The sequence below is a fragment of the Genypterus blacodes genome, unplaced genomic scaffold, assembly GCF_046128005.1.
Source record: "Genypterus blacodes isolate CSIRO-AG114 ecotype Tasmania unplaced genomic scaffold, CSIRO-AGI_Gbla_v1 ptg000058l_1, whole genome shotgun sequence".
In the NCBI taxonomy this organism is placed as follows: Eukaryota; Metazoa; Chordata; class Actinopteri; order Ophidiiformes; family Ophidiidae; genus Genypterus; species Genypterus blacodes.
In genome coordinates, this window is record NW_027466870.1 from 1,743,700 (window position 1) to 1,770,117 (window position 26,418).

Here is a 26,418-nt window from a genome sequence, read left to right on the forward strand (position 1 = left end):
AGGAAATGAATACTGTAGTTAAAAGGAAGAACTCACTGGGGGAACAGTCATCGATATCAGTCTGACAGTTGTGTCCGCTGTATCCAGGTTTACATTTACACGTGTAGCTGCCTTGGCTGTTTGTGCAGCGAGCTCCGTTCTTGCAGGGGCTCTTTCTGCACTCGTCCACGTCCTCGCTACAGCGCGGACCTACAAAATAGTAGACAAATAAATATTAATGTGACTTCAACACACATAATTGCAGCATACATAACATTCAATAGATATTAGATGCACAGAAGTGGAAGAAAGAAACACACACCTTGCCAACCACTAGGACATCGACATGTGTAAGAGGTGTAGTCTGGACTTGGATGACAGACTCCTCCCTTCTCACACGGCTGAGACGCACAGGGAATCAGTTCCTTCTCGCAGTGTTTACCTGCTCAGGCAATGCACACAGTTTCATAATCCAAACACAGAAAATAATTAAGGACTGAAGTGACCTCCAGGCGATTGGTACCACTCACCTGTGAAAGGTGGACTACACTGGCAGGTGTAACTGTTAATCCCGTCTACGCAAAGGCCTTGGTTCTGACAAGGTCCAGATGCACATTCATCAATGTTCCTCTCACAGTTCAGACCTAATGAGAGAGAAGGAAAGGAATTCCTTTTTTAGAATATGATCCTGTTCTATTGTTTATAAAATACTTTGCTTCATCATAAATAATGTAGAAATGTGCTGTTATACTGTAATTACTACCTCTGAATCCATTTTGGCACTGGCAAGTGTAGCCATTATGTCGGTCCACACAGGTGCCACCATTCTGGCAAGGACCGGACTGGCACTCATCCATTTCCTGGTCACAGTGCTGCCCTATCCAGCCAGCCTCACACTCACAATGGTACCTAGACAAATAAAGGGAAACCTCAAAAACTCAAAGTCACCATTTCACCTAAATCCTGTTGAGTTATTTTATTAATATAAAATATTGTGGGGTTTGTGTTTAATTTTAGCATTTGATCAGTTGTAGCAGCAGTTGCAGTTCAATAAGTGCTTTTACTGAGGTTATTTAACCACTGGATTAAATGACTAGAGACATTTCTCAGAACCTGGCGTAGCAGTATGAGGTAACGTACCCATTTTGCTGTTCAACACATTCTCCATGCACACAGGGTTGAGGAGCACAGTGGTCTGTCCCAGAGAGGCACAGAGGGCCGTGGGTTCCAGGTGGGCACAGGCAGCGGAACCCGTTGACCTTGTCCCAGCAGGTTCCCCCACTCATACATGGATTTGAGTTACATTCATTGATCTCCACATCACACTTCAGTCCTGTTAGAGAGAGATTCAGAGGGAATAGGCTTAGTTACACCGTTACATCCATGTTTATCTGCCACTACTTTCTTTACGGTGAGCTACACATGGAAGCATACCTGTATATCCTGGGGCGCAGACGCATTTATACTCGTTGATCCCATCTTGGCACTCTCCAAACTCACAGGGGTTGCTGGCACAGTCGTCTTCATTGATCTCACAGTTCACCCCTGAAGAGAGGAAAAACAGATGAATCTCATTGTTCATTTGAAATATTCATGTTTTAAAGTCTAATTATGTCTATTTTGGTTGAAGCTAATAAAGAATACAGCTGCCGGGGGTAGCGCAGAAAACCCATTTACCACCAGGGGGAGTAATGCTCTTTAAAGGAGAAGAAGTGGAGCAAAGCAGAAATGTAACTAAAAACCCAGGAGAGAACTGTAACACAGTAAGGGCCTGCTATGAAAATGCCTGCTCAGACAGAGGGAAGCTACAAAGGTACAGAACTAAAGAAACATTTTGGAAAAATCTCTAAGTAGATGGGGAGGGTGGGTGAGAGAGGGGGAGTGAAAGGACTAGAAACAAAGAGGGGGAGATCTTAAAAAGTCCTGACAGTGAGAGAAAAAAGACCTGCGAGCGAGTGTAAAGCCTATAAGGGAGATCTGACACCTGGTGAGGGGAGTGCAGCCCAGACTCCAGTACCAGCTTTCAGAGTGGTACTGAGGTACTAATCCTCAGAGCAGCATACAGGGTAGCGCTCGCAACGTCTGAAGCAGCCTTGTGACTGCTGCATGCAGTGCTACGCACAACGGGGTCGAAACTACACAGGAAACCCTGATTGTGTGGGGAAGGGGTCTTTCGGTTCCATTCAAGTTGTTCGCTCAGACAAAAAAACATTCAAGGGCCACTAGAATGAGTCAAACACACTCTCAGCAGCATATTCATGGGTCCTAAGCACCACTACTTTCTGGTTAGCAGCTCAAGAATGATTTAAAATCCCACAAGGTAAAAATAAGAAGATTCTTTAGCACAATCTTCATATTTCAATGTCAGTTTTACAACAGCAATCAGAGGCTAAGCTAGTCCTGCTTTAGTCTTGTTTACATTCTGGGAAACAAGAAGCAGCACTCACTAAAATGTTGAATATGTTAAAGCAGGAGATGGTTGCTATGTCCCCGCTTAGCAGAACACAGGAGAGCCTTTGAATACATGAACCCCAGATCTGTTTCATCACTTTCAACAATGTCATAAAGCATCTCACACACTCAAAATGTCAGCTTGACCACAATAGTATCATCTTATATCATTGATGTTTGGCTCCATACCCATAGTTCCTGGCTGACAGTTACACTGGTAGGCATTGACCAGGTCGACGCAATGTGCTCTGTTCTGGCAGGGGTTGCTGTGGCACTCCTGGACCTGGATGTTACAGATAGAGCCTGTGTATCCCGGTTCGCATTCGCAGGAATAGGTGGCAATTCCGTCTTTGCACACGCCGTGATGGCACGGCTCTGGCACGCAGTCGTTGATGTTCTCATTGCAAAGTAGACCTGTGAAACCTAGGAAAAAGAGATCATAGGGTCACAAGGATGTTTCTTCTGGTAACTGCAGGCCCACCAAATGAGAAAAGGGAGCCCGTTATACATATTCAGAGCATCTGTTCCATACCTTCAGCACATTCACACTCGTATCCGTTGGGTCGGTCGATACACTTAGCCCCATTGAAACACGGTGTACTGGAACACTCGTCGATGTCTATGTGGCACGTTTCACCACTGAAGCCTGAAAACAGCACAAAGATAGATAGATACATAAGGAACTTTAAACACATGACGTGGGTTTTGTAAACACTTTGAACGCTAGCATGACATGGAGGACATTACTATTCAACCACTGAAAATTAAATAAGTTCAGCTTCATTACATAATATTGGAAGATTAACCATGAGGTAATGGGTAAATGTTGCGAAATATGGAACAAACCTGCTGGGCACTCGCAGAAGAAGCGGCTGACCTGGTCCAGACATTTCCCCTGGTTCAGACATGGGGAGCTGATACACTCATCCACTTCCTTCTCACAGTGAGTCCCCTCAAATCCTGTATGCAAGGAGAGATGTGTTTCATGATGAGCATTTCAAATGTGGAGGTTTTTCAAAGGTTATCTAGTTGAGGAAATTCTGCCAATGTAATCAATTTCTCAAAAGTGTACCTGGCATGCAGATGCAGGTGTAATCTCCAATGCGATCCAGACAGGTGCCATCATTCTGGCAGGGGCTGGAGGCACACTCATTAACATCTTGTTCGCAGCGTGGCCCAGCGTAACCTCTTACACAGTTGCAGGTGAAGGAGCCATCGGTGTTCACACACAGACCGCTATGCTCACACGGGTTTGTACCTGTGGGTTAAATGGGCAGGATTTGTTAGCAGAACAGGACAGTCCCTCGTGGGCAAATACACACTGTATTATTTAGAGAATTTCACAGGGGTGCACATCATTCTCTCACCAATGCTGCATTCGTCTCTGTCGGAGTTGCAGGTGGTGCCCACATAGCCGGCTGGACAGTTACAGTTGAACATGCCGTTGATGGGGTTGGTGTCACACTGAGAGCCCTCTCTGCAGGGGTTACTGATACAGGCGTCATTTATGTGACACAGCAAACCTGAAAAGGAACACAACATTGAACATGATCAGGTAAAGGAAACACACATTTTCCGTGCCGACACCAAGAAATGCACAGAAATGATCCAAGACAAGTCCATTCAGAATGTTTTATATATCTATCCTGTCGTATACTGTCTGGGTGTGCTTTCCTCCTCATTACCCACCTGTCTTCCCATAAGGGCAGTGGCACAGAAAATGGGCAACGCGATCGACACATGTGGAGCCGGCATTGCAGGAAGCTGTGGCGCAGTCATCGATGTTTTCAGAGCAGTCGAGTCCACTCCAGCCGTTGACGCAGACGCAAACGTAGCTTCCCATTTGGTTGCTACAGGTTCCTCCGTTCTGGCAAGTGTTTGGCTGCAGGCGACACTCATCCACATCCTCTTTACAATGTTGACCTGTAGGAAGGCAGGGAGATATTAAGAGGGAGATAATACGGCCAGCAACATATCAGGGAACATTCTGAGCATTTGTTGTAACTTTTCTCTTCTATGCATTGCAGCATATTTGCTCTATAAAGGCACAGAATCACACTGGCTTTACTTTAGCTCTATGGAATAGAGACACCCCCATGGAAGGTGATGTATGCATGTTTGCTTTGCGAGCAGAGAGCTTAAGTGTGTCACACACTTATGTTAGCATAGCCACACCTTGTTTAGATCAAGCTGAAGAAAGAGCGGAACAACAGTTGTATAATGTCAAATCCTCAGCAAGCAAAGATAATCGCTGATGCTTGCAGAAAAGTCTGATCACGAGCACATTTAGTTTCAATTCTACTTATCAGTCACCATAGAGACACACTGGTTTCGACAGGCTCCAGTCACAGATTCCCCTCACATACCAAGGAAACACCGGGTTCAACTGAGAAGCATTCATACACACATAAACACACTTCCTTACCAGTCCACTCTGGAGGGCACTGACAGTTGTAGGTGTTGACTCCGTCCATACAGGTTCCTCCATTTGCACACTGATGACCTGGACAGTCATCGATGTTGTGCTCACAGTTAGTTCCATTGAAACCTGAAAATGAAAAAAAAGGTTGAAAAAAATACTTTTTCTGACTTAAATCACATTATCCATAATTTGTATATGTGTTATGTAGGGAACCCATACAGAATAAAGAAACGTATAAGCATTCTGATGACATGTCCTGGGACTGAATACACACCAGCTACAGGCGTTTGTTGTGAGTACAGAGTAAAGCTACTTTGTCTGTAGCAGCCAGTAAGACTGAACTGTTTGCACCACAAACAACAATGTAGCAACACAGAAGGCCACAGCCAAAATCAGTTACTGTAGAGATAAAAGCAAGTTGAACTATCCCTCTTCTTCTCTCCAACAACCTGCCTCTCCCTCTTACCATAGCTCATAAACTCTGTTGTTGTGTGGTGGTTGGGATTCATTTTGTGTTACATTGAGACAAGGAATCGTGCTTCCCTTTTTGAGTGAGGAACAAAGGTTTAAGGCAGAGTAGAATGTGAGTTCTCCTACCTGGAAGGCAATGGCACCAGTAGCTGGTTTCAGAGGTCTGGCGGCAAGTGCCGCCATTTAAGCATGGTGAGGGTGAACAAGGAATGTAGGAGCTTTCACAGTGTCGGCCAGTAAACCCCAGGGCACAGTTACATCTGTACAGAGTGAGATTAGATTAATTATTAGACTTCAAAGTGTGACAAACATTCTATAAACTTAATTTTCCCCAACACAGCCATGTTTCAAATGTGAGGATAACTGTGAATTAGCTTCTCACTTGTAGGAGCCAGGGGTGTTGACGCACACGCCCTCATTCTGGCATAGAGACGGCGTGGCAGCACATTCATCTGTGTCATTAATGCAGCGAGGACCCGTGTAGCCAGGAGGGCAGGAACAGGTGTAGCTCCCCCCAGACTGAGAGCTGCAAATACCTCCATTGGCACACGGACCAGACATACAACTGTCCTCAGACTCACACCGCTGACCTGAAGACGAAGAGGAAGGGGAGGAAAAAGAGGTGTTAGATTTAACAATGCACAGGTTGTATACATATGTTCACTGGATGAGCCACCGATGCTTCAACAAAAGTCCTTTATGTAATAATGTATTTATTTAATAACATATCTGAAGACAGTCAGATCTGAATCACACAGACAGACAGAAACACTCCTGTACTCAGTCTCACCTGTCCATCCTCTGGCACACTGACACTTGTACCTGTCCAACGACAGGAGGGTGCAGGCACCTTTGTTGGCACATGGGTTATTGGGGTAGCATGTGGAATTCTGGGGCGTTTGGCAGTGCTGCCCAGTGTAGCCGAGCGGGCAGGTGCAGGTGGAGCTGGCAGGCACAGGAACGCCCGCTAACATGGTCACAGAGCAGTTTCCTCCATTCAGGCAGTAGTCGGGCTGGCAGGGGTCCTTATGATGGCAGTACTCACCCAGGAAGCCTGGTGCACACCTGGACACACACAGCAACACAAAAACATAAATCTATGATGCAACACAAGGATTTAAACCTATTGGTCCCCTGTTGTAAACAAAACAACAATTGTGCGGGTGGTTAACCGATGAGGACAACAAAAACGTAGCTTAGGCAGAAGCATATAATGGACCACATCACACGGCTACTATTGAGAGCATTGATTCAGATTAACATCTTCACCAGAGGCCTGTGGTACACACACACACACACACACACACAGTAGATCAAAGAACCAGCTTTGCCACCACTGTATGGGTACTAAACAACTGCTCATTAGATAGCATTATACTGTAAAATCTGTCAAAATCTGTGACAGTCACCTCTGCTACAGGCAACACGTGGGCAGGTGTTAAGGGTAACTACTCCTTTTGAGTGTCCGTGCTCGCAACCCTGTATAACTGCGGCATGAAGAAGTGAGGGGGGAAGTGAAAGTGTGACCTATTATCCTCATTACATGATTAATACCACACCACGATTCAACTAACACACAGAAGAGTAATGAGAAGAGCGTCAACAGGTGTAGGAATCCACTGTTGAAGCATTAATGTTACTGAGAGAAAAAGAGGGAAGCTCAGCTCAGTTAAAGGGTTAAAATCAGGTCACGGGCAACGCAGAAGAAGTGCAAAAGCAGAAGGATGAGGTGTGTGACGTAGAGTCATCTGGAAGTTGTTGACTGACGAGTGCCAGAAACAGGAAAGAAGCAGCGGAAAGCACCTCAATGGTGGTGATGATCAGGCAGGCGACTGAGGGACTGATCAAAGTGTGCATTTATTCTGCACGTGTGTGTAGATGTGTGTGGGCATAGGCCCAGTTGTCATGAAACTGGCATCATTTCCCCTCTAATTGATCACGGCACGCATATTTTCGATTTCTCTTATTCCTTCCTCCCTCCGACAATGACTCAGCCGTGCTGGTTAGAGGAGAGGAAATTACAATATTACACAATATGAACACTGGGGATCACAAACAATGTTCTCTTCGTCACTTTCTATTCCTCTGTCTTTCTGTGGGCCCCCCCACTTTCACTCACCACTTCTCTATACGTGACAGGGTTTGGCTGAGGTGTTATTCTCTTACTGATCCAAGACGTAATTTCCTGAGTGTATACAATCTTAATCAGCAGTGTGTATGGCACATGGCAGACACACCGTCTAGGGACTGTGGGTGACACTGTGAGCTGTTAGTTCTCAGACACAGCCCTCTAAACTCTCCCTAGAGGGGCTTAAGTAACATAATAGGAGAGCAGAGGTACACTACCCAGTAACACACACACACACACACACACACACACACACACACACACACACACACACACACACACACACACACACACACACACACACACTTGTGCAGAGAGATAAATATCTTCTTTTATAACCATTTCAAATGCTTATTTCACAAATCAATAGAGCTGAAACAAGTCAACAGAGGGAGATGGGAATCCTTGGAAAATGAGATCCATGAAATGAGCCATGTAAAATGGAGTCAAAGAGATGGGAATCATCTGATACTGAGGCTCATGCATACTGGGTTATGTTTATTATTGGCCACTCCACCCCAAAGCAGCTTGAAATTATTACTTTGTGAGTTTATGAGACTTGCAGGGCCATGAATCATGAATCTTGCCTCACAGGAGACTCAGTGATCTATCAGATCGATGTGTCACTCCATGTCTCTTCAAAACACGACGGATGTTTCAAATCTAGTACACTCCTTCGGCCCACACACAAATTAATGTAAAAAGAAATGTTTGGATTTTTGATACAGCACAGTACTAAATTCTGTCAGTGTCTTTGAGGGAGTCGTGTGTGTTCTTAGTAAGTTTACATACGTGTTACAAATGTGATACCGCTACCTTTCAGGCAATAAATCAATCCTGCATGATCGTGTCCTCCAAGTAACACATCCAGAAGAGATGATTCTGAATCGATCTACTCAAGCATGTAAACGATCCATTGGCTTAGTTTGAGCAACCTCTGCCTTCTATGCCTTCATTACCTGGCATGCTTTGCATCAGAACAAGGTAAAGCAATGACTCATGCTTATTCTGTGAATGATGGGATCCTATTAATTCCATTCAAGTATACAGTTCATCTAAAGTTTCCCTCCACATGTTGTGTGCTGTGCATGTTAAGAGACTGATTGAGCATTAAGTTCTTTACCACTTGTTAAGAGATTTTATGGTAACGGATAATCAATTTCATGTATGTGAATGTAACTACAATGTATGTTATGTGTCTGACGTCAACATCTCTTTGTACTCTTCCACTCACACACAAAAGGAGACAAGTGACCTTCAAAGAAGAGACAATCTCAGGTCTCTTTACCTCGACCCTATCCCATTAGACATGGCCGCCATACCTCCTCCCTGGCCCTGAACCTTTATCAGCATGTCTACTACCCCCTACACACCCGCAGGCAGACATAAAAACACACACACGCACACATGCAGAAAGATATCTCCCTGCACTCTGACTCCCACTCCAAACACAAACACAGCTTGGTCATGATATCACAACACTACACAAGACGGGGCCGCCCTGGGAATTAGGGCTGCTCTTTTTTATCCCTGACAACCTCTCCGCCCCTCTGCTAGAGTAACGACAGGCCCTCTGCCCTGTGACATACATCACATTAACAGGCTGTCACACAAAAACCACCGTGTCCAGGTTAATGCCAGGTTTACGTTTCACTGGCAGCGTTTCACACATTTTCACCGTTAAAGCTATGGGGAACACGAGAAGCATTTCTAAAGACTAGTTCAGTCACTTTCCCAGGGAGAAAGAAAATGTTGAAGATCGGGCTCTGTTGAAGTGTATTTCTTTATCTCCTTATCCTTGTCTGAAAGTTTACAAAGCTTGAAATATAGTGGACGTGTTTTGTAAATCATTTATGTAACCTCTCTGTCTCTTGAACTTGTTTGTTATGTCTGGACGTCACTCCGGTACCATTGGAGAGAGAGAGAGAGAGAGAGAGAGAGAGAAAGGTATGATATAGTGGTTCCGATGGTATTTCCAATGCTGTTTAGTCTATCTACTCAACCGGCACTTTAGTTATTGCGAACATTTGGTGAAAATCCACAGGGGCAGGCAGAGACGACGCCTGGTAAACTATTAATTTGCAATTTGACTCATCAAAACCAGTGTTGACAGAACCAAATGCCGTGGCATCAGGTAGCGATACAACCCTGTCCTTCTAGTTTCAGAGGAAGACACACACACAGACAAACACACACACAGCACAGTTTGGGCCTGTGGCTGTGTCACTTGGGCCCCATGACAACAAGACAAGGCTGTGCATGATTCATATTCATGTCAGGGAGTGGTGTCTCATTAAGAAACACAATCCCACACTAAACTAGGGTTAATTACTGAATACTACATGGAGCGGTGTGATCCCATATATACTATAGGACACCAGACGTAACATACATACATACCTACACACGCACACACACGCATTCAGTCAGCTCTACTTTCAGGAAGGACCCAGCAGGAAGGGTTTCTACACCGAACTCATCTATGGGATTCATTGTTTTTCTCCATGTGAGCTTTTTTTCCTGGGCTTTTCTCCATCCTTCTCTTACCCTGCACGGGTTCCAGCAGCCCTTCTTTCCCTCTCTTCTCTCTCTCTCCCACCTCCCTTTTTTCTCTCTCAGTGCTGAGGTGTCAGGTTTCTACAGCTGGTTCACATTAGCGCCCCATCTCAGACTCACACACACACACACACATACTTACGCACATACACACCCCTCTACTGCACCTCTTCTCTTTCCCTCCTTCCAATGTTCTCTCCCTCCTCCTCCTCTACCTCATGCTGACCTCTCCCTGTCCTGGCTGGCCACGGGGGCGTGGATGGGCAGAGAGGGGTGGGCGGCTTTTCACTCACTCGTGTAATGTCTCCCACCTCCTCCTTGTCTATATTATGGCCTATGCTTCCCCTCATGTACCTCCGTCCCTCATTCCCTTCCTTCCTCCTTTCCTCAGTGCTTCTGCTATCCTCCTATCCCACCTTTCGAGTCTCTACAATGCTTAATAACTCCATCATGCTCGCTCCCTAAGGCCATCGCAGAGAGGGGGGGAGAGAGAGACACACCGGGAGACAGAGGGGGGAGAGGGAGAAATTATACACCAGCTCACATTTCAAACTCTGACTCGTTGCCCAGCTTGGCTGTAGCATAGGTGGTCTACTGACTATACTGTAGTCTCGTATATGCATGCATAGACGTCACAAGTCAAGAGCAAGTCTTCTGATGAAGATACCAGCTCTGTGGGCTTTATAAATAGAATATTATCAGATGTCTCATTCACTACTCCCTTACTGACGTTGAAGGAGACATGTGTTTTGTCTTAGTGGGTTATTTATCTTCTTTAATTCCTAAAAGCTCATCTTTCTTTGGACAACAGAAATTGCCAGATCTGCCATGTGCATTACAGCTCTTGTAATTGCTAACCATTGTTTTTCCTCTGAGCAGGGTGTGGAATGACATGCTTCTTCAGAAAACACAAGAAGTTGCAAGTTGCCTTTCTTCATTTTCTTTTCAACTTCACTGTAAGACTATAATTCAAAGCTGCCTCGTGCACGACAGTATGTAGAGCTATATGTGACCTTATATGCTCTACCCAGATCACAATGAACGTTTTTAACTACGCAGACATTTCGGCTTACTGCTGCAGAAATGAAAACACTACGAGCCCTGTGACTGCAGCTGCTGTGGACCCACATTTTGCAAGATACGACGATTGTCTCCAGAGGTCTGACAATGCAGGAAAAGCTATAAGTCCTCGCATTAAAGCAAAGAGAAGACAGGAGAGTGATGAGCAGCAGAGATGGCCAGTTCTGCCAGACGTCGGTGTTTAGAGGAGAGACGAGACTAATTTATTTAGCTGGAAGTCTAATTCTGGCACAGCAGTTTCACTCGATTTCATACAGGAAAGCGGAAGCAACACTAATGCGACCGACAAGGTAGAGAGGAAAGGAGGAGTGAAAGAAATAAAAGAAAGAAACAGGAGTGCGTATAAAGTGAAAAGAGAAAATGAAGCGGATTTAGAGGCCAAATAAGTAATGAGGAAAACAGAGAGAGCAGTAGAGGGGGGGGGGGGCAGCAGTGTGGAGAGAATAAAGGAGTTCAGAGGAGGGTGTTGTCCCAAATAGGGCCATGTGGTAAAATCTCAGACTGTGTTTAGAAACATGTTCAAAAAGCTTCATCTGAGAGGCTGCGGTCCAGAGCACAGGACCCATTTTGTTTCTGAGCGCTTCCCTCTGCCAGCCCCTTTATGTTGTTCTGTCATTATCCCGTTTCCGTGGGTTCTTTAATGTGGAATCATCAACAATAAGCCAATAGCCACACATATATAAATATATATATACAAATATAAATATATATATACATGCACAGACCACTGACAGACAGATATGAAATCCAAGACTACAGCGGGGTACACGTCTGTAAAATGTCACTTACTGGTAAAAGAAGCAAACATTAATGGGGCTCGCTGCACTGAAACCCCTCACAGCGCCTCTCAAGGTTGCGTTTTTGGTTGGGGAGCATGCGATCTAATAAGTCACTTTCAGCCCCACGGTGTCATCAGCCACACAATTCAGTGTGTGACAGGGAGCCACTTGTCACTTCGCTGTGTGTGGGTTTAAGGTCTGGTTGCTAAATTCCCCACTGATTTGTAAGCCTTCCTCCATCGCGAGGAGGGGCTGGATCTCCATGTGTCCGAGGCCCCTGTCATGGATAAGCATGTTTGTATGTTTGTTTGCCTGTTTGTGAGTCTGTGTGAGCAAGTGCCAGCGTGGAGAGCAGAGTGTCAAGAAAGACAGCATTTGACGAATTCCAACCTAGTGCTGGCACTCATGAACAGTCTAGTGAGCTCATCGTTTGCACGCACACACATGGATGTAGGCACACAGACACACACCTACAAACACAAACACACTCCAATTGAAAAGCAATCCCTCTGCTGCCACACCCTCTCTTAAGTTTACAAAGTCAGTCTGTTCCGTCTCTCTGCCAACATGTGAATTCGCCTGGAAATCAAAGTGCCCGCATGGATTCACTCTCAAAACACACACATTCGCACACATATGGACAATAAGACTAAATACACAATAAATAGACACTCTTCCCATTTTGGTTCCATAAGGTCAGCCACATGTAGCGTATCTTAGGTGGGCTGTGGGGAATAAGAGATGTCTCTTAGAGAGGAGAAGTCAAACTGAGTAGACCAAGTAAAAGCAGTGTGGATTTACCTACTTTAAAATAAATCTGGGTGTAGTTATGATACATTATGGACTTACATTTACAGGACTTTACAGTGTAATAGATTCTCCAAGTCTAAGCCGTCGACTCTTTCATGTCACGAGAGCGAGCACCACCCGGAGTGAAGTGCAAGAGGATACATTTCCCCTCACAACACGACTTGAGTGGCGACCCAAAGGTTGAAGCTTTTTTTTTAAGGGTGCGCAACAAACAGACATTTGTTGGAGAATCTTTATCTGCTATCTTTGCAGCCCCCTGGCTTTTTAAATGGCAGAACTACTTTCTTGGCGCCGGTGCCTTATTCATTCGCCGTAGGTGAGACGAGTGCCTTCAGTTTGTTTACTTTATACGCCAGGTCGCCCAATAATGAGATCGCCAAAAGCTCTTTTACACTGGAAAGATGCAGCAAATAGCAGTATGTGTGCTTGCAGAGGTGTGTGCAGAGGCAGAGGTGTGGAGCGGAGGAGCGACTGGCCCAAAGCAGGAGTCTACTTATCTTGTTCCCTTCTTGGTCTTTCATCTGTTACTTCCTCTGGTTCCCTATCTACTTCTGCCTCAATCTATACTAGTTTGCACCCTTTTCTGCCTGGGGAGATGAGCCTTACATGCTTGTGTAAAGAAACAAGGAGACCAAAACTGACCAAGACTCAGGCTGAAGCAACAATAACTACCAGATAAACAGAAAAAGGGTCTGCATCTACCAATGCAGGAAAATGGAAAGACATGGTGAAGCCGAGTAGGCGAAAATAAAGGCAAAGGCCAGCAGTTACTCAGAGACGACAGAGGTCGTGGGATTACAAAGCCAGGTGAGTCCTGTCCTGAGGCATCCCACAGCCTGAAGCAGAGGGAGGGACCAGAGCATGGATGGATGAGTGACAATTTGATGAAGGAGGCGTAGCGAGAGGGAAATTATACTCCTCTCTCCGCTCTGCTTCTCCCTGGTTTCCCTTCCCCCTCTTCACTCCTCTCTCATCATTAGTAAGGAGTTGTGCTTGAAGGTAGACCTCCTCAGATTACCTGAAAAGAGACATCCTTTCTTTGGCCCTTTCTCTTCCTCTGTCTGGCCCGCAGGCAAATTCTCCCTGTCAGATCAAACAGGCAGCAGGCCAACATCACAAGACAGCAACTCTCCCCTTACTCTTAAGAGAAACCTTTTTTAAACAACCATAAAGGGCACGACAGTGCCTGCTATGACGGGACATCACATACTGATGACTAATATCCTGAGTCCTAGTTCTCTAGAACAATGACAGCAGGAGAAGACAGAGGTGAGACAGAGACAGGACAGAGGTAAACAGTTTTTACTCAGGCTTAACAGTAAACAAAGAGATTTTTTGAGGAGGGAAAAGCATTTGTGGTGCCTCATGTAAACATCTCACTGCCAAAGGGCCTATCTGTCCAACAAACAAGACAATGTTCTATATATTCTATCTCTACAAACTCTACGCTCTCAGCCAGTGCGTCATCAGATCATATTAATCCTCATCTTTGGCAGTGAGGAAAGGTAGACAGAGTCACCAAGCAAACCACTAACACACAGATGCACACACAAGCAAAACACCGCCACAGACATGCACCTCGTTCTCACACTCAAGGTCCACGGCTTGCTGTGTCACCGGTTAGGCAGCTTCTCTGGTCTGTCAGGTAGCTATGTGGCCTCTCCCACATGTTCTCTGTCTCAGGATATTCTCTTGTGTGCGCTGCAACAATGCGGTTTTCATTCTTTGAATAATTGAATACGATGACTTTCAATTACCGACTGAATAATATCTTTGTTATTGTGGAGGCATGTTAGTCGCTGCGACCTAATCACAATCAAATGGACCCAATAAATAACCCACTATCACAAACAATGTCTCAAATTTGGGCCTGGACACCTGCACACCTCATGGATATATTGAATGAAAGCAGGAAACTGTACAAATTCTGATTCTAAAGACTTGACTGATACAGAGACAATAAATAAATAACAAACCAGCACTACAAACGTTTCCACAATAACCGATTTTGTTCCGTGATATTTATTATACTTCGGCTCGACCTGAGAGCTGGGTTTGAGGTTTGATTGTGTTTCCAGGATGCGTGGGAACCCTGCAGATGAAGCACTGGAAGCAAGGTGAAGTTGAAGAACAACAATGTGCACAGAGGCTCATTCACTTCTCAATCAAAAGAGGGCCTCCACTCTACTGTGGAGTTGTTTCAGTGGTGAGTGGCTTCATTATAGTCAAAGAAAAACAATACTGCCCTCACCACCAATCATTTTTTTCTCCATACATACGGAGTAACAATAAACCTTAAAAACATAATAAGCATTACCATTTACCTTTTTTTTGTAATTAATTAAAACAGATAATCAAACTGTCAAGTAGGAATGTACTGTGACCACAATTGTTGGCCTAGTAATAATGTTTTTTGCCATGGTGTCCCTTTGACTCAGCCATGTGACATAATTAGTCTGGTCTGAGCCAAAGGGAGATAGAGACTACTTACATCCGGCTGCTTTTAATACACTGAGAGGGCTAATAAACACAAAACACAGAATTAGATCTTCACACAATGAGCCTTTTGATGAGCACACAGGACCAGACAGGCCAGAGAGTGGCAAGAGTGCGAATTGGAGTGTAGCTGCTCGTGTTTGCATGCGGATGCCACGTAAAATGGACTGACTCGTCAATCAGTCTAACAGTGTGCCTGCGCCCTGTCAGCTGACTCCTCTTAACTGAGAGACTCTTCTTTTTTGTCTCTTCAGGGCCTCCATTGTTTTCTTTATCAATAATATCATCCTTCCATTCTGAAGAAAATACATAGGAATGTGAGCAACAAGTAAGCAGTGATTCTAAACCCAAACAGTCTTTGCAAATGAATGACAGAGTGAGTGATTTGTACTTTTAGCTATTGTGGAGGACAGAATGGCAGATAAGTGGTATGTAAAAAACTTTATCACACACACACACACACACACACACACACACACACACACACACACACACACACACACACACACACACACACACACACACACACACACACACACAAGGCATCTTTGTACCTGTAGTATCACACTGCAACTATCTGACCTTCAACTAGATAGAGAGAATGTCACACACTGATTAAGGAATGTTGCCTTCTTCTCTTCTTCTTCTTCCTTTTTCACAGAAGTAGCACACTAACCCTCATACTGTGACTCACATCACATTTAATGAAATACGATAGGTTCATAAACCGGGGATGGTGTGTTTTCATTGCGGATATGCCAGGGGAGTGGCAATGTAATTACAAAGATAGCGTATTCTTAATTACAAACTAGGCTGAGCTGTCAGAAAGTGGAAGCCATAGATCATTACATATCCTACATTGAGATACTCTTCTTAATGGCTTGATTGTACCATTGATAGAAGAAAGAACTTACCTTGCAGTGTGTGCCAGAGAACAGAATGCTGAAGGAGTACGTGTTGTAACACTTATTAGACATCAATTGAGTGTGTTTTCTCAATTTCATTGGCTATGTTGCTCTCTACTGTAAAGGAAACCCTTCATCACTGTCTAGGCACCTAAATCAGGGGGCAATAAAACATGTTGGCAATGCCTCAATCTATCAATTCCACAGCAACAAGAGAGCAAGAAACAAAATCCCTAAAATGTCCCTATAACATCCTGGAGGTGGAAATGTGTGTATTGGTATTGTTCCCAGTACTGGTGTACTTTGTCAAACAGAGGAGTCCTTTATTCCCTCTTCCGTGCGTGAGCTAAACCTCATGGTCTCGTGGAAAGACTGGGGTTGATCTAAAATCCTGCTTTCTGTGCTGACTTCAGATGCAACAGTCTCCTGAGTTCATACTCTCAATAGAGTGCCGAGGTTGACAAAACACATTAAAGTTAAATACCTCAGACCGAGCTGGTTTATCTTACCTGCAGTATCCAGTGCCATTGCTGAAGGTCACACACGTAGCGTTGTTAACACATGGATTGACATCGTTGACACACTGCAGAGCTGCAAGAGGCAAAGGACTAGTTAGAGATTGGACACACAATCAAAATACAAATACAGTACAATACAAAGCTCATTATCAAGGCGTTTCCAGTAGTTTGCTCATTAATATACAAAGGTTTGCATGATAAGAAATGTATTGTGTCTATACCGCTACATATTCCACTCAATAGGGGAATGCATTCCATTTTTCACCCTGCATACTGAATTTCTGTTGTCTCTCTTCCCTTTTGCCGCGACACAACCGGGGGCTCGCCACCTATCTGGCTACCCATGCAAAGGCAGCCGGCAGCCAGCCAGCGGCCACAGGGCAGCTGGATGAGAAGGCGGACAGAAGTGAGCCTTGACCAACACAACAAAGCCCAACTATCTCTCAGCCAGTGAGACGCTGAGCGCCAGACACATCCTCCATTGTTTGGCCCTTCATCTCACCAGAAATACAAGGCTCAAGTGGTCTTCACGCACACCATGCTGGCACAACATGTCAAACAGAAGCGATGTGTTCTCAGTTCTTATCGGTGTGATAGGGTAGCTAAATGAAGCAGGCAATTGTTAAGTGCGGGTGATCAACTGAGCAAAACTGCCCAATCAATCGTGCAGACAAACATGCTGCTATATTAGCGATTTGTTTCCGTTTTGTCGTCTGTGTTGGAGCTGCGGTTCTGTATCATAACTCTCTGTAGACATCGAGTTTCTTCCTACACAGAGCGTGAGCACGTCAGCTGATTTCAGAGAAACGGCGAGCATGGCTTTACAAAACATCACACTAAAGGAAGTGTGCTCAGCTGTGGTGCTACTTCCTGTCTCAAGATTTATCACTTTGAGGAGTCCTTATGAAAAAAAGGTCTGTGACATGAACTCGACCGTGAAGTTTTAATTCTAAAGTGGTTCTATCCACATTGAGCAGACATTTCAGGCCCTGTTTGGTCAGGGAGTGAGGGCAGTCTAGTGTCTCAGGGTCAGGCTGACACACATATGCCATTAGACATGGAGATATCATACATAAACCACCATGAAATTCATAATCCCAACTTGCACACATGCCCACTGCACACACTCGCACACATATCTATTGCTGTGAAGTGGAAGTTGGCATCCGATTTACAAGTTAAAGAGATTACTGGAGATCATTTTACATTGCTGCAATATTTTTACTAGAATAGATACAGAATGTACATTTGCTGGCTGACATTCCAGACAAGGAAAACAGGTAGACACACAAAAACCCTTATGGACGAACAACCTCGGCCTTTTGGTCGATTTATAACTTTTGGTTCACATTAAAAACCAATATTTAATGGGAGAATATGTTTGTGTTTAATGTGGTATCAGAAATTTTCAAAAGCAGCAGACGTGAGCAGTGGTATGTGGAGGAGAAAAGCAGAGTCAAAACTGCATGAGGTGGAGTGAGGGAGGAAAAGAATGGAAGAGAGGGAGTCGAGACCGGAAAAAGCTGCTCTCTTTCTCAGACTGGTTTGACGAGCTTCCCGTACGTGATGTCGTAATGCCAGATGCAGTCATTTTACCAGATTTGAAATAGCCTGTCACTTGTTATACCGTTTAAATACAATGACATGTAAACACCTGTGTGTGTGTGTGTGTGTCCACATGCTGTTCAGACTACTGATCCTGTGACATTTCAGCATCTGTTTTTTCTAACGTAAAACAAACACACCTTCAAATGACCGAGCAGGGTATTGTAGTCTCGGCTCGTATCACCAGCGGCAGCATTGTGAGCCGTGTACCTCGCTGTTCTCACACTTCCTATCAATGGACCAGGAGAGTTTCCCAGGAACGTGAACCCTGATAAGACCCAATCGACTAAGTCAACATTGAAACTATGGTCAGCTGATGCACACTGAGGAGAAACGTAGGGAGTAACTGATGGAATGATTACCAATCCTGATGGAAGGGGGGGGGGGGCTTTGAGGGGGCAAATGTGAAAATTGAGAAGACAGCGGAGGCATGGAACTGGGTAGGCAATGGGAATCTGTACTGCAGAAGGTTTATTTATATGCCAAGAAAGAGGAAGAGGTGGAGTTATACAGGGTGGCAAAGAAGACGGTGGAAGAAAAACATGAACAGCTAGACATCAGTACATCATGAAAGGTAAGTTATACCAATTTGATATATGAATCTGTAACTATATATCTACTGAATGCAGGCTGCAAACCAACGCATGAGCGGTGTAACCTAAAACCCATTGAAATGGAAATATTGGTTGTGAAATGATTCAGCCACTGTCTCACTTGACTCTCGTGTCTGTCCGCCTCTCAGTCTTCACACCTGACTAGTGTCATCACCAGTGAAACTATGTATGACTCTGATTTAAGGCTGATGCACAGACCATCTGACACATATGTTCAAAGCTTTGCTCTGTGTTTATCTGGCACCCGATGTCAACTTGGATTGGATGTGCACACCACCACCATGTGGTTTCTTTGGTGTGAGTCTACCTATTTTAACAGCCACATCGCATCTCTACAGTATGAGTGAGCTAGATAGCAGACGACCTCATTCAGAAACCTGCAAGCTACTGGTATGCGTAAATGGTATACCATCCCAAAACAGGGCCAACCAAAGACAAAGACTTGTGTGATATGTTTGATATCTTGGAGTAAGAGGACAGCATAATACCGGTCCCTCCCTCAGTACTTGCCTCTGCTTTCTCTCTGGCGCTACAGTCACTCCTGGAGAATCCAGGCATTGTCACAAGACATAAAATGACTGAGGGAGAGCGGCAACATGGCAGGGAGAGAGGGAGAAGGAAAGAGAGAGGGAGAGGGACTGGATTGGAGCTAATAGCTGAGGATTGAGATGGGGAAGTAATTACAAAACTACAGACAAAGAGTGCACACGAATGGGCGTCCCTGAGCCCTGGCACACATCCATACAGGAGAGGGCAGGAAGTTGTTCGCACTGAGTGAGGAAGTAACCCCATTTCCTGGAGTTGCTGTACAAGCCTCTATATCCAGCAGCCAAACTGTTGTCATAGCAACTTGCAATAAAATACCCATAGCTCAGCATGGCAGGAGAGAGATGAGGCTCAAACCAAACACCATTACCCTGAGGGTGGCTTTACTGGCCCACACAAACAGCCCAAGAATGAGGCAGACGGACCGAGCAGGAGCTTTAAGGTCTTATTCCCAGGTCAGAGTGAGAGTACGGGTGGCAAAGTACTACAAGAAAATCTGTGATTACTGGGGACGTCCCGGACACCCGTCGGTGTACTAGACAGAGAGTACTGTGGCCAAATGAGGCATTTTTAATAAATCAGTACTTCATATATGAAACCAAACCTAATTCTGATCTTTTTGTATTTCAAACTACCGTCCTGTTCCCAAAGCAAGGAAAACTACAGAGAGGAAAGGAAAAACTCCAAGCTGTTGTTTTTTTACCCACAGTAAACACATAGATAAAAATATTCAATCAGGACTTGGTATTGACAGATACTGGAATCGGGATCAGGGACGACAAACAAACCGCCGTGAAGTGGACCTGCCCTGTGATTATCCAGACTGAGCTCCCGGCTGCAGCGACGTGGCTTTGCTGTCCCACTACATAGAGATCAGAGGCTTCATCTAAAGCGGTCTGCACCCGATCAGGGGGTGAGATTTCTTGGTACAAATGTCGGCTCACTGCCTCAGCGTGTGTGTGTGTGTGTGTTTTTGAGCAAAAGAGATGAGCGAGGAGGTTGGGAGGGAGGGAGGGAGGGAGGGAGGGAGGGAAGGAAGGAGAGGGAGAAGAGAGTTAGAAAGAGAGAGAAAAGAACTTGGAGAAGGAGCAGACTTAACAAACGCAGGGACTTTCCCTCACAGATTTGTATTAGCTAGATTTTTTTTTTTTACATATTTCAACTTTAGCCAAAAGTACCCTTACTCTAAATTTTCCTTACCGATACTTATGACAGACTCTGTGCTTGACCCACTTTAACATTCCATCAAGTCACCACTGGGTTGCCAAAGAAAGCCTCCAATAACAAGAGGCTAAAATTGTTGAGCCTCCTTGCATTATCACCTCGTCTGCTTCTCTTTCCTGCTATGCTGTCAGAAACGATGAATTGTCCTAAGAAAGCCAATATAAATGTGACTTTTTTATCTTAAGGAATGAGTAGCTCTGTTATTCTGAGATTGAGTCTGAGTGAAAACAAGGCAGCACACAGTGGGAGTGGAACATTGGAGGGAACCTAAACTCTGCCCAGACAAGTTTAATGTGTCAGGTGATAACTTGTCGCCGAATTTCATAGTAAATTATTTTTAGGAATAACTCATTAGATATGTCCACAAACAAAAACATAATAATTAGTAAAGCCCAAAGCAATGTTTTGAAAGAGCTTTTACGAGGCGTTCAATTTAAGATCATAAGTAATGGAAAATGCCATAACTTCTCATTGGGAGGATGTGAAAACAAAAGTTTGATTGTTTATTTATAAATGACTTCAGTGAACAATCAATTGAGTCAGTCAACTGAAATCAGACAGTAAAATCAGTCAATAGCACAAATGTGGTTTATGGATTTTTGTGCACGGGGGGAAATGAGAATGCTTGAGCTTTACGAAAAAACGATCAAATGTAACAACTGGCCTGAGGAGAAGTCGTCTTATAATAGCTTTTCATAGCATAATTTTTAGCTTAAAAGGGGCAGCGTGTGTGTGCATGCATGTGTGTTGTGGTGGCAGTGGAAGTGGGTGCCATGAAAAAAAAGAAAAATTGCACTCCTGGAGGAGGAGCGCAATGTTTTAAACAAAAGTTTGGGAACCGCTGGTCTAGTTAATCCACACCTGAGCCATTTTAAACCGCAACAGGTTACAACTGGTTATGAAAAATAGGACCAAATTACTACTGGCGCCATTCTTACAAAGCAATGCTGAGGGGGAACTCTTGTCGTTTCCCTCCTTCTCCTACACGACGTGCCCTGCTTGGTTCATTACTCCACCATGTGCCCTGCCAGCCTGTCTCCAGGATTACTGGACTCTGTTGGCCAAGGAATGCAGGCCGCAGTAATTCCCTGTTAATTTGCTAACCTGTTCAACAGTGCAGACACAACGCCCTGTAATCCCCTCGACCTTCACAGCCACAAACGCCACCTCCCATAGTAACGGTGCGCATAGAGCATTTACATATACCTTCTTTAGGCGTTTAAGTCATATTTAATGCGTCTAGATTAAAGAAACAAGACAGAAAATGTAGACGTGGGCAGAGACACAGGCCCATAACTCTGACTATCACAATAAGAGATGTGTGGGGTACATCTAAGCCACCATGCCCACAGAGGAACACAGAGAGAAACACACATGCATTCACAGACACTTGCATGAGTGCGTGAAAAAACAGGCACACATCTGGAGCCCAGTTCCCCAGCCTTTCACCCACTAAGTACTAAGAAAATCCATTACTACTGGCTCCCGCCACAAGAGGAGTGAAACACATGCAGGGGCTTGTTTTTATGTGGCTATGTTACGAATCAAAAGAGCGCAGAGGGCAGAATTGAATGCGACAGGAACAATGAACACATCTTAAAGATCTCGGTGAATCAGACCGCATGGAGCAGGAAAGAAGTCGGAGGCAACAAGTGTGTCAAAGAGAGGATGTCTTGAGTCATATTAATAACCTCAAGGAAGTGGGCAGAGCTGGTGGACAGTAAATAATGCAGCACCGTGGGCAAGTCAATAAATATCATTGTCTTCAGAGCGCCGGGCGACGACGCATGGTGCAGATAAATCACATTTCACACCAGGCCCCCGGTTTGGGCCAGACGCAAGTCAACCCCGGGCAGAACAATTGCTGGCATTTGAAAGCATGAAATAAACACACACATGCAAATAGATCCGCACACGCATGTCAGCTGTCTCCTGTTTGCGCTGGGCAAATATATGCAACCATCCACATGCCCACACCATGGGGGCATCACTATGTCGTGTGCCGCAGAAATGGCACCTACGCTTCCTCAAGGGTCAGATTAACCTTCGCCGCTGTGAAACTGCAACACGGTTTTGACCGTTGACGCAACACCGAGTCTCGCCGGTGGGAAAATGGCGGTTTGTCCACTTAGAGGCATTTATTCTGTGCAAACTTTGGAGAGCTTTCACATTGATTACATAAAGGTGACAGGCTTATAAATAGTAGGTATGTTGCTATTGGTAGTGTAGGAAAGGAAAGCATCTAACACCGGCTAACTTTGGACCCTGGGGACTTTGTAACGTTGAGAGAATACAGACACAGAGCCTCATATCTGCTCAGAATCATACAGATCCTGCTGATTAGAGAGCACGACGTGTGTGTGAGAGGGAGAGAGCAAAGTTTTTAAGAGAGATGAGGGAGAGAAACTTTGAGAGGAAGGAAAAAGAAATCATGGTGCAGAGAGAGTGATTAAGAGAGGCTCTGTCTGTGTGTGTGTGTGTGTGTGTGTGTGTGTGTGTGTGCGTGTGAGAGAGAGAGGGGGGGGGTGAACAGAAAGGGAGGGAGGAATGTCAAACACCAACAACATTCCACTGCTTCTCCTTGCACTGCCTGCAGCATTTTCACATTGTCTTTTCTTCTTTTGTGTGACTCCTCTGTTCACAAGTCACCTACTGTCCGTGAAAAACGTGAGAAAGTCTTTTTGTTTCATCTCTGGGCTGAAACAGCAGGTAGGGCGGTATGAATTTCACCGCCTTCACCTCCACACCTGTATGGCAACAACAGGGCTTAATAGGCCTATAGCCATATTTCTGTCAACTCAGTCATATATGGGACGGAAAACCATTTGTACGTCATCGCTCTCACTGGAAAGCTGTAACAAAATGAGGAATGGAGGAAGTTTGGGGACTGAATAGATACTGGAATGGATGCCAAGAAACACACATGACAGACTTCATGTGCAGTCTCAGACAATTAAATAGAGATTAAATGGAGAGAGAGAGATATGGGATAGATGGAGGTGCAGAGAACATTCACACACATGCATGCACACACCTACTAGATTGTTTCCTGGCCAGTTATCAGATGCCAATCAGATGACTATGTAATGGTTCCCAAAGATATTCAATTACTCCAGCTCTCAGATGCCTACTGGGCTCCTCATGTGTGTGTGTACTATTAAAAGGAAGGTTCATCAATTATGCAAAATACTATACTGTGTGTTAGACAGTGCCCAGGATTCTGCATTCATTACTTACTGGTTGATTTAGTTTGTAACATCTGTGCTCAAATCAAGTCAGTAATCAAATTCAAATCCAATGGACTGGAGCCCTGGAGCATGCAGTGTAATGTTGTCCCTGTCACAGAGGTGTTAACAGAGCATCTTTGGTCATATTACAGAATGCTGTGTTGCTGTTGCATTGTGTTGGATAATGTTCTAATATTCTGTCCCCTTAGCAACATTAGAACTCCATATAATGAGACCAAACGGCCTCTAAAGTGTAATTGGACTGGCATAGACGCTAATCAGGAACTGAAAATGGCTTCAGGTCTTTACCAAAAACGCTGACGTATTAGGTTTATAGGTTTTTAAAGAGAAAAACACACATTTTCCAGTAATTCTATGTGTTTATGTTTATCATAACAGACGCTTGCCAAGCTGGTCGACCTCCTGTATCCATCATTAAAACGTTAACGCTCTTAATTCACCAGGGGCCCTCCAGACACGGTTAAGTGTCCATTTTGGATTCCTTCACTCTCCCTCCCTGATCAACATCTGGGCTGCGGTGAGCCCACAGACTGGAGGCCTGTAAGTGTACTAGGGGGGGCCAGGGGCTCCATGTTGGAGAGACCCTGACCCCCACCCCACGCCCCCAGAATCAAATAGGGGTCCCGGCTTTAGTTTCACACATGCATCTCTTACACTCAATCACAGCAGATGTTTATCGATATTCTCCAAAAAGCCATTAGAAAATACAAATGGTGTGTGTATGGATAAAAGTATATATATAAGCAGTGGGGTAACTACAAAACTGAGTACAATAAAGTTAGCAATAAGATCTGCAGATACAACTCAGCACTTTTGTAACATTATGATAAATGCAGCAACTGTTACGGATCATATAGAGCTGTAACTTCCCCAAAATGAAATAAACAACAGCAGAAAACATTCAAAATACATAATATTCACCTTGCCTTTTGATACTGTGTGTTAGTTGTGTTTTGCTGTGTTACTTCAGTGAAACTACGAGGTACAAGTGTGCGGTGCGTGTTGTGTAGAGATGCTGCGCAGATGCGGAGGCGACAAAAACGTGACAATACACACACACATATCAAGTTGAACTAAAAGCTCCCAGCAGAGCGTCGCCGTGATGGAACACTTACCGAAGGAGAGTTGGACGAAGCAGAGGGCGAATACTAGCGACTTTCCCGAGGAGAAACCCGGTATGTGGTCCATGTTTTCTGTAAAATCCACATAAGGTCGCCAGCACACAGTCGAGCTGTCTCCCGGGACGGCTGCCTCTCTTCACTTTCGTTAGCAAAGAGTCAGAAAATTCAGTTGTAAAACACACTACATGTAGCGCCGAGTTATAACATTTCAAAAGTTGTTGCGCGTGTTCTATAAGCCGTAAGGTTAAAAAACTTCAAAGCCGACATAAATTAAAGTTAAGCCTCTAACGCGCGGCGGTGAAAAACTCGTTCACCTTTCTCCGTCTACACTTCACTGAAGTCACTCAAGTGAGGAAACAAAACACGTATCCTTCCGCTAAAGTCAGCGTGGATCTATCTCCGGGCTGTAAAGTGTTCAAATACTCGTATAAAGACGCCGTTTAAATTACAATTACCCTAACAACTACTTCAAAGCTGATATGATATAAGATATACACGAATTGGGTGGTTAAAAATACAAATTACACAAAGCACAGAGAGTTGAACTATTAGTTCGTGTCGCCGCCGCGGAGGAATTTTTGCTCATTTTTCTACTTCTCGGAGCCTCGTATGACTCAAAGTTAACCCGTTCAATGATGTTTCTTCTCTCCTCCCTTCCTTTCTCTCTCTTTCTCTCTCTCTTTCCCCGTCATGGCGTTTTAACTCCCCCTCTTTACTAACTTTACTCGCCACTTGTGTCAGGCTGTGCGCCAGGTTCAGCTCTCAGTCAGCCCTGCAGCTTACAGCTCCGTGCTCAGGTAAAGCAACACGGATCTGCACTGAAAAGATGGAAAGTTTAAATTAAACTAAAATAATTGAGAAACAACTACATGTGTTTTTCCAAAATCTCTTAATTTTCAAACGTTTATCTTCCGGTCTATTTCCACACAGCATCAGTTTGCTTTCTGCATCAGGGCTAAAACTAATAAATCACGTGTTATGTTAACATTAATGGTGTTAAAAGATGAATGCGATCAGATTGGTTTTAATGTGCAAATAGAGCAAATTAAAAAACAAGTTACATACCATATCATAACCTATATGTTATGTTAATATTGATGTGCAATTTCCACAAATGAATTTGTTGAAGATTTTTATCACTAGTTTGTTGTTAATTGCTTCTTTTGTTGCATAAATTAAGAATAGGTTGTTTTTTTTTCCCACATTTGTTTTAAATCACATTATCATGGAAGGGATGAAAAGATGATAAGGCTTTATAACTGTCATCTAAAACACAAGAGAACAATTACACCTTTATCACATACCAACACTACCCTTTGCTCTTTCATCCCGTCACACACACACTATCTTTACAAACTGTTAGGGACCACAGTAATCCCAAACTAATTATCCCTTATCAACCCAAATGATCCACGTGTAAATCAATGGCTCATCACAATAACCCCACCAGTCTCATCCTTGTGAT

The 26,418-nt window shown here is 44.4% G+C and overlaps 1 protein-coding gene across 1 annotated transcript in view; it reads right to left on the reverse strand.

The window, feature by feature from the left end:
- notch2 (notch receptor 2) overlaps positions 1-25,331 on the reverse strand; it is a 35,386-nt gene extending 10,055 nt beyond the window's left edge. Inside the window, exons 1-18 of the mRNA XM_076153289.1 lie at positions 24,948-25,331; positions 16,587-16,668; positions 6,114-6,388; positions 5,706-5,913; positions 5,450-5,583; positions 4,856-4,978; positions 4,120-4,353; positions 3,798-3,953; positions 3,503-3,688; positions 3,277-3,390; positions 2,963-3,076; positions 2,620-2,853; positions 1,414-1,524; positions 1,120-1,312; positions 743-888; positions 510-623; positions 302-421; positions 37-189 (exon numbers count right to left, since the gene is read on the reverse strand). Of these exons, the coding sequence (XP_076009404.1) occupies positions 37-189; positions 302-421; positions 510-623; positions 743-888; positions 1,120-1,312; positions 1,414-1,524; positions 2,620-2,853; positions 2,963-3,076; positions 3,277-3,390; positions 3,503-3,688; positions 3,798-3,953; positions 4,120-4,353; positions 4,856-4,978; positions 5,450-5,583; positions 5,706-5,913; positions 6,114-6,388; positions 16,587-16,668; positions 24,948-25,020 (2,770 nt within the window). The 5' untranslated portion in view covers positions 25,021-25,331. The remainder of the gene's footprint in view (positions 1-36; positions 190-301; positions 422-509; positions 624-742; positions 889-1,119; positions 1,313-1,413; positions 1,525-2,619; positions 2,854-2,962; positions 3,077-3,276; positions 3,391-3,502; positions 3,689-3,797; positions 3,954-4,119; positions 4,354-4,855; positions 4,979-5,449; positions 5,584-5,705; positions 5,914-6,113; positions 6,389-16,586; positions 16,669-24,947) is intronic.
- Positions 25,332-26,418: the final 1,087 nt, after the last annotated feature.